We start from the raw sequence: 12,581 nt of genomic DNA, 5'->3' as shown, positions 1-12,581 counted from the left end.
TTGCTGATGTGCTGTTCACTGTTCAGTGTTCAGTGTTCATAGAACCCTTAATAGTCTAACGTTATTGAAGTTGCACATTTTATACCCGTCTTTGTGATAACATGTATCTCATGTTCATGATTCGTATGCATCGACGTCAATTTCTAAATTACGACAGCTGGTATCAGAATGTCTGATATTGTGTGGTCATGGTCATGTTCAATTTGGTCGCAGATTCTCAACTACTGAGGAGAAAAACGCTACTAAACTACAAGAGAAAGTAATCTTATCCAAGGAAGCGGCGACTTAGAAGGCCTAGAAGTCGACTGTGCTACAAGACCGCAGATACGGAATCACAATAAAGAAAATAGACCTGGTGTAAATGACCATAATAGTTGACAAATACCACAAACAAATAGAGCCAATTAACCAGTTTAAACGGTCAGCGGCCATATTGCCGAAGCGATGATTCCGAATATAGGAAGTCAGGCTCTGACGCATCGAAGAAGATTTTGCGCACCGATCCATCAAAAATTATGAGTTTCTCTGCAACGTTTCAACCAAAACAGTTTGTCATCGACTCCTGGATCTTGAGCCACCATGTCACTGTGCGTGCAGCCGTGCCACCCTACATACCGCAATATCGCTGGCCATAGCATTCGCAGAACTTCATCCAGTCAAAGAATAGGAAACTTATTTATTCTTCTTTCGAAACATTCTACTTTTAAAGCTAATTTTGCATATCGTCGAAACTTGGAAAAAACTGATCAATATAGTGCGATTTCAGGGACATCACTATTCTGGAAGCTGTAAAGCAGGGCCGGCCAACACGTGGCCCGCGAGAAGGTTTTGAGTGGCCCGCGAGGTAATTTCCGAAATTTCAAATATTATCAAAAATGGATTGCACAGATTGTGAACTTGCAAGGCCAACCAAAAATTTTGATTAGTCTGTCTGCAACACTTGAGATGTGGTGACTAAAATATCAGTTCCGACGCATTGGCAGATCCATGAGCCAGTCACATTTTGGTAGATCTTCGTACACTACAATAAAGCAGAATAATTTGCGATAGATTTATCAAAAGTAAAAATTTTCTACACGCTTCGCGCAACATGTTGTCACTCGATTTCTTGCTTTTAATATTGTTGCTCCTTTGTGAAAATGAAAAAACGCCTAATTTATCAGATTGAATCCAACTATATTCGCGATTACGAGACAAAATGTCGTTCAACGTATGCGACCTTGCGCTTGCGCTCGCCGAAAGACCGTCGACTATAAAACCTATAGGCACAAAATGATTGACGCATGTCGGTCGAAGCTTTCGATATCGATATGTCCAGGCCCCGAATAGTCCAGTCCTTGCAAACTGAGCACAGCAATATACAGCAGGCCCGCAATATAGTTAAGTGATAATATTATTGACCTATGAACTTCAAAAAATTTTCGCGCTTCGCGCGGCTAGTGGCCCGCGCAATAGTTCGTCATTCGAATGTGGCCCTTTGGCTTAAAAGGTTGGCCATCTCTGCTGTAAAGCAACAGAGCAATGTCTTTGCGGTATTGTGTAGCTACATAGACTTATTATTACCTAATAAACCTTGTGGTGACGAGTCGCTGTCAGCGCAGACAATGTACTTTTTACATGTGAAGTGTTTTTTTTTTGCTGACTAAATGCAAAGATATTTGTTGCCGTCACTGTACACTTGTACATTGTACAAGCAACGCTTTTTTGATATTGTTTAAAGGAAAATGACACTCTTTCTATTTCAGGCAATAGGTTCCATTGAGTTGGCTCGTCAAGAATACAGATTGAGGACATGTTTGGACTTCGTGGATCGGACGACGGAAAGCGACTACATCAACTTCCGATCTCTTAGCGGGTAAAATGCATCATGCTATTTGTAGAGGCATATGAGGCAACGCGACGATGATATTGCTGTGCGACGTGAAATCTACCCTGTTCGAGCGAATAAAAATCAGTTGAGAGGTCCACAAATATAACTACAAGATGGAGTGTCACAGACCATTTCAATATATAGATTTCGACTTCGAAAACGTAAACACATCGTCTTTCACTCCTGATATTTTATTCCTCATTGAACTCCTACTCCATATCCATCATTCATGTGAATATACGCAGAGAAATATACGTCTGATAAATCTTTAGTTAATAATATTACTACCAAGTGAATCAACGGTATTTTTAAGTAGAAAAATCCTTGAAGTCTGAGCCTTTTAAAAAACCGAGCATTAGAAAATGTAACGAAACCTATGATGCCTACTACCAATTGAACAGGTGTTATTCGAATGTCGGCCGAGTTGGCGGGGGACAAACCTTGTCGATCGGCAGCGGTTGTGAAGTGATCGGTACTGTGTGTCACGAAATGATGCACGCTATCGGTATATGGCACGAGCAATCCAGACCAGACCGAGACGACTACGTCGAAATTATGTGGGAAGATATCACTGAAGGTTAGAAACCTAACTGAACTTACCAAAAATGATATCGAAGCTCTTTGTACTACTGCTCTTTATCGTCATTTCATCACCATTTAAAACAGTTCAAAACGCCGCAAGATTCCGAAACATTAAAATGATAGGATGGAGTCAAAACGACTTTGATTCGTCTTTCAATTGAACCCCCAACTACAGATAGTCATGCCACCGATAGTAATACTGGTAATCCAATGCCTTTGATCCCTCTGAGAGTCATTTTGGAGTAGGGCCTACACGATAATTGACTATTGCATGACAGCGACAGCTTCCATCGTCGACATCCACTATGCAATAGGGGTGATTTGAGATAATTAGATTTGGCAGTGGTTGAATTGTATAGATCCCTTGATTTAAATTTGAAATGAAATAGGCTACGAAAATAGTCGTACTAAGTAGATTTGGGAGACTTGTTTAAGACAGTCAATAAGTTAAATGAATATTCATTACGAATCAGAGGTATAGCTTGAATACCGGTTCTTAGGTTGTCATCTACAATTTTAGAACAGGGCGAACATTTTACTATGCTATTGTAGCAGATAAATAACCCAAAACAGATTCTTGATTCAAAACGATACGCATTCTTTTCATGAAAGGCTATGAAAACAACTTCAACAAGTACGATTTCGAGACGGCCGATCCCAGACGTGTTCCGTATGACTACACATCTGTGATGCATTACAGCTCATACGGATTCAGGTAATTTGATGTAAAAAATATGCGCAAGGTATCAATAATCATAATATTATCAATATTCATTGGGTTATAATTTTCATCTGAACAAGTTACACACAATGTACAATGCGATAAGACACAATGCGATGTAACGAACAGATAGGAGGATGTCGAACGACACGCATCAATAGCGATCCTTTACTCTAACATCCACCTCGGCCTAGAGTGTCCTATATCACAGTTATTTTTTGATGTTGATCTTTTTGAAGCCGCGGCGCTTTCTAATAGTTCTTTTCATTCCTTGTAAGTGCTTTCTTTCTTCGGGTCTTTTTCTCGGCTTTTTTGTCGCCGTAAGAACGGCGACAGCGGGGGAAGAGGAGCCCAGATGAACCTCCGACGGGAATCGATTCGGATCCGCCAGCTTAATAGGCGCTTATCGTTACCGCTACGCTATATACCCCGCTTTAAACATCGTTTACACGATAATGATATGATAATTCTTAATATTGGATTCGAGATAATGTCAATATGCTGCCCATAATATTAATTGTACCCACAAAAAACGCCAGACAGCGCATATCGTATTGTATTGAAGGTACGATCGTCATATTGTTGAGGCTCAAATTATGGACACTCTTTAGCGCCCACTAGCGGATTAAGAAATGCGGGATGAACTCATTGTATGTCAATATGACATCCCATTAGCAAAGCTTTGCCTATCGACCAGAGGGTGTCACGATCCGGTTCAGGAGCCGGACTATATAGTTTTGTCTAGTAACCAGGACCGAAACAACCCCTCTTGCCCGAATGAATACTGATACGATTAGGATAATCCAGTGGTTCTTAACCTTTTTTCCTCCAGCGCCCCCTTTCAAAAGTTATCGTGCTCCAACGCCCCCCAACTTCATATTGCGAGGAATGTAATAAAGACAATGAATAAGAGGGAGGGCCGTAACAGCACTTCGTCAACCCCCCTAAAAACGATTGCCTTGCGCGCCCATAGCGTGATAAACCAAACTTCTGAGGGCTTCGCTCCCACGAACCCCATAGCGTGATTTCGACGGTCAGCAAAGTTTGTGTGGCCTGCTCGCCCTAGGTACCAAACTTTTCTATAATGCATGAATGAAAAGGTGGTAATTACATGTATAAGTCGCTATAAACTTTTTATCCTCTCAGCCCACGTAATCAGATTTACCAGTAACGCTGAGTGAGCTGTTGTATAGGAAAATAAAGGGCACGTAATTACTAATTAAACATATTCGGGCGTGCCCGTAGGTACAATTATTCGTTACCAGGGCCGTAACAGCACTTCGTCAGCTCCCCCCTCCCAAACAAAAAACGTTGGTCCTGGGCCCCCATCGGGTGATAAACCAAACTTCCGGGGGACTTCACCGCCAGACCCCCATTCGGCTGTCCGCTATTTGCTGATACTAGGTATATCTACATTGGGTGTCCATTTACTGAGGCAGCTATTCTCGCCTAGACGCGCGAAGCGCGAAAAAATTCACTAATTAATGATTGAATTGGTCAATATGATCGGGAATTGCATGTAAATTGAGATCAATTTTTATCCTCTCTCTGCTCACGTAAACAGATTTACCGGTAAAGCTGAGTGATGTGTGATTGAATAGGTAGGACCTCTCAATAATAATTATACTTCTTCGGGCGTATACACGTTGGCAGGAACGAAACGTCACTTCGTCAGGCCCCCGAAAAAACTTGGGTCTTGGGCTCCCATAGGGTGATAAACCGACCGCTCCCCATCACGTTGTTCGCTTTTGCCACGGAATCAGGTGTACTGTTTAGCGAGCCAGTGCGAAGCGCGAAAACTTTCGACAATTCATGCTGAAATCGGTCAGTAAGATCGGGATTGCATATATATTGCTATCAATTTCTTGTCTTCTCTGCTCACATTACCAGATTTACCGGTAGAGCTGAGTGAGGTGCAATGTTCCCTCTAAGCTGCGCAGTGCGCACGTGCGCAGTGCTGACACGGTCTCTGCGCACAGAAAATATACGTTGCGCACAACAAATCCGAAGTTATGACCTTTTGTAGTCGTTACGCACTGTTGTCCAAGGGTCAGCGCAGTGAGTTGTTCAGTGTGCGCAGACTCATCAAAACTTAAAGCGATCATTGTGAGGTGTCTTGGAAACTGTAGGGCCCGTAACTAATAATTAAACATGTTCTGGCGGACGAACCCGTTGGTATGACTTCGTTGCATGATGTTATTTCGTGGCCTCCTGTCTACAATATCAAAAAATATAGGATCGCCTACCAGGGATATCGCCCAGCAGGAATATCCCTGTCGCCCAATCATACTAAACTAAAAGACGCACACGATTTCAAATCGGTATTTCTTCACTGGCATTTAATTTTTCCCTGCCAGATGGAATTCGTCTTCTGGGGTTCAGATTGCCAAGACAGGAACATTCGGTGCCAGTCATTTAGGCGCCCATGGACAATTAAACCTATATGTATTTTGAAGGCTATATATAACGAAGTTTTCGGTGTTAATTTGCTTTGAATACTCATTAAGGATATGTCCTATCACCACATCATCTACTGCGAAGCCATTTTTCTCCAGCGCCCCCCATACCGCCCCCCTGAGCCCAGCGCCCCCAATATCGCCCCCTGAGCCTTTCCCTCTCCTTCAAAATCGCCAGCGCCCCCTGGGGGCGCTGGGGGCAAGGTTAAGAACCACTGGGATAATCGATGCAACTTCAGGGGTCATACTGCATCTGGTTTCTACACGCATCAGGTTGCTTGTTAAATTTTGTGAATGAATTCTGTCACTAATATTGGTTCTTCCATATATTACCATATCCTTTTGAAATTCTCTCCGCTCACATCGGAGTTCGGTAGAGCTGGTGGAGGATGATGAGTTCGAAAATGTAGGGAGCGTAACTGTACAAGTACATCGTTATAAGTCATGTTCATGCCACACGGATAAGCCTATTATTTGGCCGAAATGCCGGTCGGCATCAGGAGGTTGTACATCCAGTGGTTTCGAAACTTTTATGGTTGCGACTCAAATTTCCAATTTGAAAATGATCCGTGGCCCACCTCAAAATTTGATCAGCTGATTATTAAAAAAAGTGGTCATCATCTTTGCCCAGACTTACTCACGGCCTATGTTAGAATAAGCTAATTAAGTTCAACATCTTCGCGATCCCCAGAAAAGGACAAACTACTCCAAGCTTGACTAGGCTACTATATTTGACTAAAACATCCAAACCGCCTTATCTACATTAAGAATATATACCGTTCTCTGAAAATTCCGATTACAATTAGTCTTATTACAGTAAATGATAGTTATTTCTATTAATTTTTATTTTAAATAGAATTTGCGAGAACAGTGGTACCCATGCTAAAATTAACATATGAGACACTAAATCGCGCGCAGCGAGAAGAAGAATTTGAAGTCGTATAAATCCCTCCAAAATAAGATATTGTTTATGTCGATTTACGAAAAACCAAAAACCACTACACAAGTGTGCAAACTTCTCAATAAACAAAATTTCTTAGTGACAAATTTTCTCACCATAGTTCGAATGGAAGGCCCACTATTGTGACTCGTGATGCTGGTTTCCAGAATACCATTGGACAGAGGTTTGGCTTCAGTCAAGGAGACACCGAGAAGATCAACAGGATGTACCAATGCAGTAAGACTCCAACCTTTACTAACGCGTGGAACACTTACGCTAATCTGCAAGCTTTCGCGAAACCCCAAATATCCGCAGTGTCAAAAAAACCAAAAATCTACCACAATACACATCTAACCGTATACACACCACAGTTGGATCAATTACATTTATTCAGTTGAATTACAATTACAATTAAACTTACTCAACTCTAAAAATATCAAATTACAATTACAATTTCAATTACTGATAAGCATGTGATAATTACAATTATAATTACAATTACAATTACTGTTAAACGTGTAATTGATTCGGTAGGGAAGTGCTCTTTGACAACCGTGGCTACGTAATTAGCAACAATCTCAATCTATTCATGGGTCATTCATGATGCGTAGAATACCATTTAATTAAAAATAAACTTGAAAGTACTCGAACTATTCTTTATCGTGAGTACTGAAAAATACAAACACAGAAACAATTTTTAAGCGACTATTAACAACCAAAAGCTTGAGCGACTGGCAGCGACTAACAGCGAATGGGCTACAAGACAGTCAATGAAATGTTATCAAACGAATACTCAGAGTTGAGTTCGGCAAATGAAATGTAATAGGTAAGGCACCAGCGATAAGGATGATGCCGATATGGTGTGTAAAACTAAAATAAATGCAAAAGTAAAAGAGCTCATGATAACTGCGAATTACAAAATTTTGGTTGGTATTTACAGTTTCACTTCCTCAAAAACTGTTAGATTGCATTTGATGAACATTGGTGTGTGGAAAGTTTCTGACCCCAGTAAATTTGGCTAAGATTGGGTGTAAGATTGGGATAACATCTATGTCAAAAAAATCACCCTAGTCATCACAAATTAAAAGTATGAGTTGAGTGTGTGCCTTGTCCCCCAGAGAATCCCTGACGCAGGCTCCGGTAACCTCTTTAGGATTCCATGGAACAGTTTCAGTATCAGTTATTAATATTTTCATCATTTCAAAACACCACAAAAATGCGATAAAATGTAAAGATAGGAAGGTGCCGAAATGACTTGGAGGAGTCTTTGAGATCAGACACTCACCCTGGCCTAGGCCAGAGGTCTGTACTCAAATGTGCTCGCGGGCCAGTTTTTCAGTTTTGACGTCGCCGTGGGCCGCCGCATTTATAGGGCTATTCTATGTCTTTCCAAGTAGGCCTTATTTGGCGGAAATGAATTGTGCTATTGACAGTAAACACACATCGTCAAAATGTGATTTACTCTTGCATCTTGTGGCCTGGCACGGAAAGAATCATCACATTCATAACTATTTGAATAGAATTGTTTTTGTACTTGATATATATTAATTATAAGATATAGACACCATATGGGCGGGAAAATGTATGATGCCATCATAAAAGCTATCGCGGTATAATTTTGGAGCTACTATAAATATTTTGAATTTAACAGATTGATATAGAGACTGATCTGATATCAAAACATTTTTAAGTTGAGCATTGTAATTCCAATCCAGGATTCGGGTATACTTCTGATAAGTAGACTATTAATCTCATGGCCAAATATCTTCAAATATAGGAGCAGAAAAATATAAATATAATATAAATATATTAATGAATGTGTCCTAGTGATTGAAGTGAAGTTTGATGAATAGTTTCAGGCTTTTGGAGCAATTTAAGAGGGAAATTTCACTTTATAACCTGAAAAGATATATGTGACACTTATATATTGTCAAATGAATAAAAATCTAAAATGTCGTCGCGGGCCGCACAAAATGCTCTGAGTTGAGTATTGGAGATAGGTATAGGCATTTCAAAAGGACCAGGTTTTGATTTTAAATCCAAACCACCTGCGTAAGGCACTGCCCACGTCCCCAAACCACGTCACTCACAATTCGGATACGCGCTTTATCGCGCAGGCCTGCAACCAACAGTGGCGTGTCATCACAAATCATATGTAGACGGATTATATTTTGTGTGTTTTTACTTCCTGCGGAACCCCTGAGACTGGCTCACCACTATAAGCTAGCGATTAAACGTATATATTTAACGTAATAAAAACGTGGGGAAAACCGTACAATAGTTACGTTGAAACACACACATAAGGAAATGCATTTCAGTCGCTAACAAGTAGGCTAAGCCTACACCGAAATATTCGATCGATATCTCAAGATCAGGGTTTCTGATTCTATGGTTGGTTCTGTTTTCATCTACTACCTTTGCTGCAGAGATAAACTCACTTCGCTAATATGGATATGTAGTCTAGGGATACGAATGAGATGCATAAAGCTAACTTGCTTGGTGTTCCCCAGGCGACACGCTGTTGTATTCTTACAACTGCAATTTCGACGACGAGTCTGCGTGTGGTTACAACAACGACTATACCGACGACACAGACTGGATTGTGTATTTCGTGGGTGATAAAACGGTCACGGTACCAACGAGCGCACCGACAATGGACGCGACCTTTGGATTGCAGGCCGAAGGTGAGTAAATCAAGATGGAGAGGATGACTAGTGACGTCATCACAACCAGAGCTGGTCTAAGTAGTGGAGGTTGCTATATTCAAGTAGCAGCAGAAGTAACGCCGTGAATTATTGCTCAATGACAAGTAGGGATAGCAATTTCCAATACGCGTCGAAACTATTTGAATTGGAAGTTGAAAATACAACGCTTGTGGGGTAATGTAATGTAATGTAATGTATTCAAGTAAGTACTTTTAACAACTATGATGCTACTAATATTAAAATTAGTCTGATATCAACACACGTGTTGGTTAATCGCAGGAGCATATATGATAATGGATACATCGGCAAAGACTGCGGGCAATTTAGAGTCACTGAAAAGCATGCGACATCTCTCGAAATCGTCACAACAATGCTTGCAGTTCTACTACTTCATCAGTAAGGATGCCAGCAGCGATGCAGCTGTGTCGTAAGTAACTCATGCTCGATCATTGGCAGGAGTGAACAGAATATCGTCAGTGTATGATGAACGGTGTATTATTGATACGCATGGTCTTCTATCATCGGTAATCATCTGTAATCCTTACAACTAGCCAGTAGCAAAATACTTCACCGTTTTCGGAGCACTCAGCCATGTATCAAGTACGCATTGACGACTTGCAGTACTTGAGGGTTTACGTTTTTTATTACGCCCAGGTTTACTACAAGCATTGTAACGTCAAATTACGTACTAGATTGTATTATTGGGAAAGGAGTATTTGGGTATATTTTCACCAATCTTATGAGGGTAAATATGGTCACAGCAGGACGATTTCGCTCATGTATCACGACAATGGAATGAAATTTCAAGACTTGCACCTATATAGTTTGGTGTAGGCTACTAAGATATCATTCTGCGTTTAGTCAAAACGATTCATTGTAATTTTGAAATCTGTCACGTGCAAATCGATTGTTTAATGTCCTGCTGTCCATTTCGACCAATAAAGTAATATTGGACATCGCTGATTCCGTTGCTGTGAAGACCACAGTATCCGGTTCGAATCAGCCATGTTTCGATGTTCTATTCCCTGCCATAATCACCACAACCAAATAGTCACGGAACTCATATTTTACGACTAAGATTGACGTTTTACAGAGTTGAAATCGGTACATTGAACGAAGATACCGGCGAAATACTCTCAACATCCCCTCTTCTTACCTTGTCGGATGATACATCCGGAAAATGGGTGTTACAACGGATGACGATCGGTGCACCATCTGAATATCGACTTGTATTTAAAGGGAAAACAGGTAATATTGTCACAGGTTGTCAAAAGTAGTCATCTTTGGTAGTCAAGTAGAAGTATGGGTGAAAATTTCTACTCAGTTACATATAGTAGTAGATATCCAAGACATGTCAAAACTACTGCCTGTATAAGTGGAAAATCACGGAGTCAAAAGTAATCAAGAAAGTAATTTAAAAAAGTAGATTTGGTCCATACATAAATTACTGGGAGCATTCTCGCAACTAACCCAAATTGTCGAAGGAAACTGCAATTGTGAGCAAGTTCGGAAAATATATTCAATTGTATTCATGCAAGGGCCATTTCGCCTCGTCGATTTTAATATTTCACGTTGAAACGTGATGGAAAAAAATCCCAAAATTACATTCTCCTTTATAAAATCCGAAGTCTAAAGAGTAAGTAACTTTCCCGAAAAATTTGTTAAGTAGAAGTGAAGGTATAGTCAAAGAACATAACGTCTCCAGTAAGTATGGCATGACACTGATGTTGCATGGTATGATGATGCATCAGTGTTGGGATCAAATCACTATACTAGGGATGGTGTGAACCTCCGAAAGGTTCAGGTTCGTGTGAACGCGAACCTTTTTGAAAGGTTCTGCGTGAAAATGAACGTGAACCTCATGACGTAACGTGACGTCATATTCCTGATTTCAACCCTACATTTCAGTGAAGTGATAGCTTATATTAATTACCACATAATGCCACAAAGCTGAACTACATATTGACGTTTTAAACGTCGCCAAATGTATCAACTGGGGCAATCAAATGATTTAGTAATCCCCTAAAATCAAAATCTTCCGTCGCTTAGCCAACAATTTCGACAACAACTTGCAAGTAATATAAGCTTACTTCTTAAAGGTCTAGGCCAGACCGGCAATGTAGTCGGCGTCTGAGTATTGCTATTGCTTGATATTGAGCAGTGTGTAAAATGGGTTTCTATACTTGCTACCGATATTACCCCATTATAAGTATACAGCAGTAGCCAACACCCCCATCACACGGATTTTTTTATGATACAATAAACATATGAAATCTAGATTAACCAGGTACGCCTGCTAGATTTTTTACATCAGACAACGACATTAATTTCATTGATTGGTTGAATAAGCATCATTCGATGACTACCTGCATGCTACATGTAGTGTATTTCGCTCTTGATGTTGAGTGATTGCCGGTCAAACTCACAGCAGGGAGTCACTGAATAGTCACAAACGGAAAGCTGGATATTTCGAGCAAACTTTTCTAAGAAAGCAAGTAAAATATTTGAGATTGGCAGGTGCATGCCCGTTTGGTGATGATTTTTGTTATGCTGCCAACGCCATGCATAGAGTGGTGCGAAGTTGAAATGCAAATAATTTCAACCAAAGATGTTATAATGACGTGAAAATTGGTAATATATGAAAAAGGTTCACATTGCAGAACCTACCAAGGTTCGTTTGTGTACGTGAACCTATAAATTTCTGAGGTTCACACACAGAACGCGAACGTGCACCTCACGCTCACACCATCCCTAGTCACTACCTTCCAGCGACAAGTTATAGTGGTCATTTCACATTTTGTCACATATTCTTACAAAACCGTTGTGATATCTAACAAATCAATTTCTCTACAAACCAATTCCTATCATCTCTTCGCAGCAATTTATGAAGACACCTTTGCTATTGATGATGTCAGCGTCATGGATAAGCCATGCGATGACGCGTACTTCGTCGTGGAGGATTACTCTCAGGTCCTTGCCGACACATCGAGTGGAGAATCGATTCTAAGCGACGTAATGACGACCACGCAAGGGTACAACTTCCGAATCAAGGTGAATGTATCAATGAAACACTGTCTAAAATTATGACGAGCAGATGTGTCAGTAGAAGATTAGGTTATTGGTAGAAAACTATGCTTCTGTTGAAATCCATTGCTAACCTACATGTCCCAATTGGAATTTTACTCATACCAAGATTGCGTTAAAGCAGAGGTTCTGAAAGTATGGGCTATGACTTGGACTTGGTATAATTTTGGATCGCGACTGCATCTGTGCAACCTTTAAATATGCATGTTATATTTGTGGAATT

The 12,581-nt window shown here is 40.5% G+C and overlaps 3 protein-coding genes across 4 annotated transcripts in view; 2 read left to right on the top strand and 1 right to left on the bottom strand.

The window, feature by feature from the left end:
* Positions 1 to 12,581, bottom strand: part of LOC145439906 (peptidyl-prolyl cis-trans isomerase-like) — a 362,730-nt gene that overhangs the window by 92,975 nt on the left and 257,174 nt on the right. The window lies entirely within an intron of this gene.
* LOC145439892 (meprin A subunit beta-like) overlaps positions 1 to 12,581 on the top strand; it is a 233,110-nt gene that overhangs the window by 22,283 nt on the left and 198,246 nt on the right. The gene's annotated exons all lie outside the window — the stretch shown is intronic.
* LOC145439893 (meprin A subunit beta-like) overlaps positions 1 to 12,581 on the top strand; it is a 29,297-nt gene that overhangs the window by 4,760 nt on the left and 11,956 nt on the right. Inside the window, exons 5-12 of the mRNA XM_080317554.1 lie at positions 1,746 to 1,855; positions 2,272 to 2,447; positions 3,065 to 3,167; positions 6,691 to 6,806; positions 9,080 to 9,253; positions 9,554 to 9,701; positions 10,368 to 10,522; positions 12,153 to 12,325. Of these exons, the coding sequence (XP_080173680.1) occupies positions 1,746 to 1,855; positions 2,272 to 2,447; positions 3,065 to 3,167; positions 6,691 to 6,806; positions 9,080 to 9,253; positions 9,554 to 9,701; positions 10,368 to 10,522; positions 12,153 to 12,325 (1,155 nt within the window). The remainder of the gene's footprint in view (positions 1 to 1,745; positions 1,856 to 2,271; positions 2,448 to 3,064; positions 3,168 to 6,690; positions 6,807 to 9,079; positions 9,254 to 9,553; positions 9,702 to 10,367; positions 10,523 to 12,152; positions 12,326 to 12,581) is intronic.

Source organism: Botryllus schlosseri, chromosome 5 (assembly GCF_051294905.1).
Source record: "Botryllus schlosseri isolate E-star chromosome 5, Bs_hap1, whole genome shotgun sequence".
Taxonomy (NCBI): domain Eukaryota; kingdom Metazoa; phylum Chordata; class Ascidiacea; order Stolidobranchia; family Styelidae; genus Botryllus; species Botryllus schlosseri.
The sequence above is the reverse complement of the archived record's forward strand: the minus strand, read 5'-3'. Positions and strand labels throughout refer to the sequence as shown.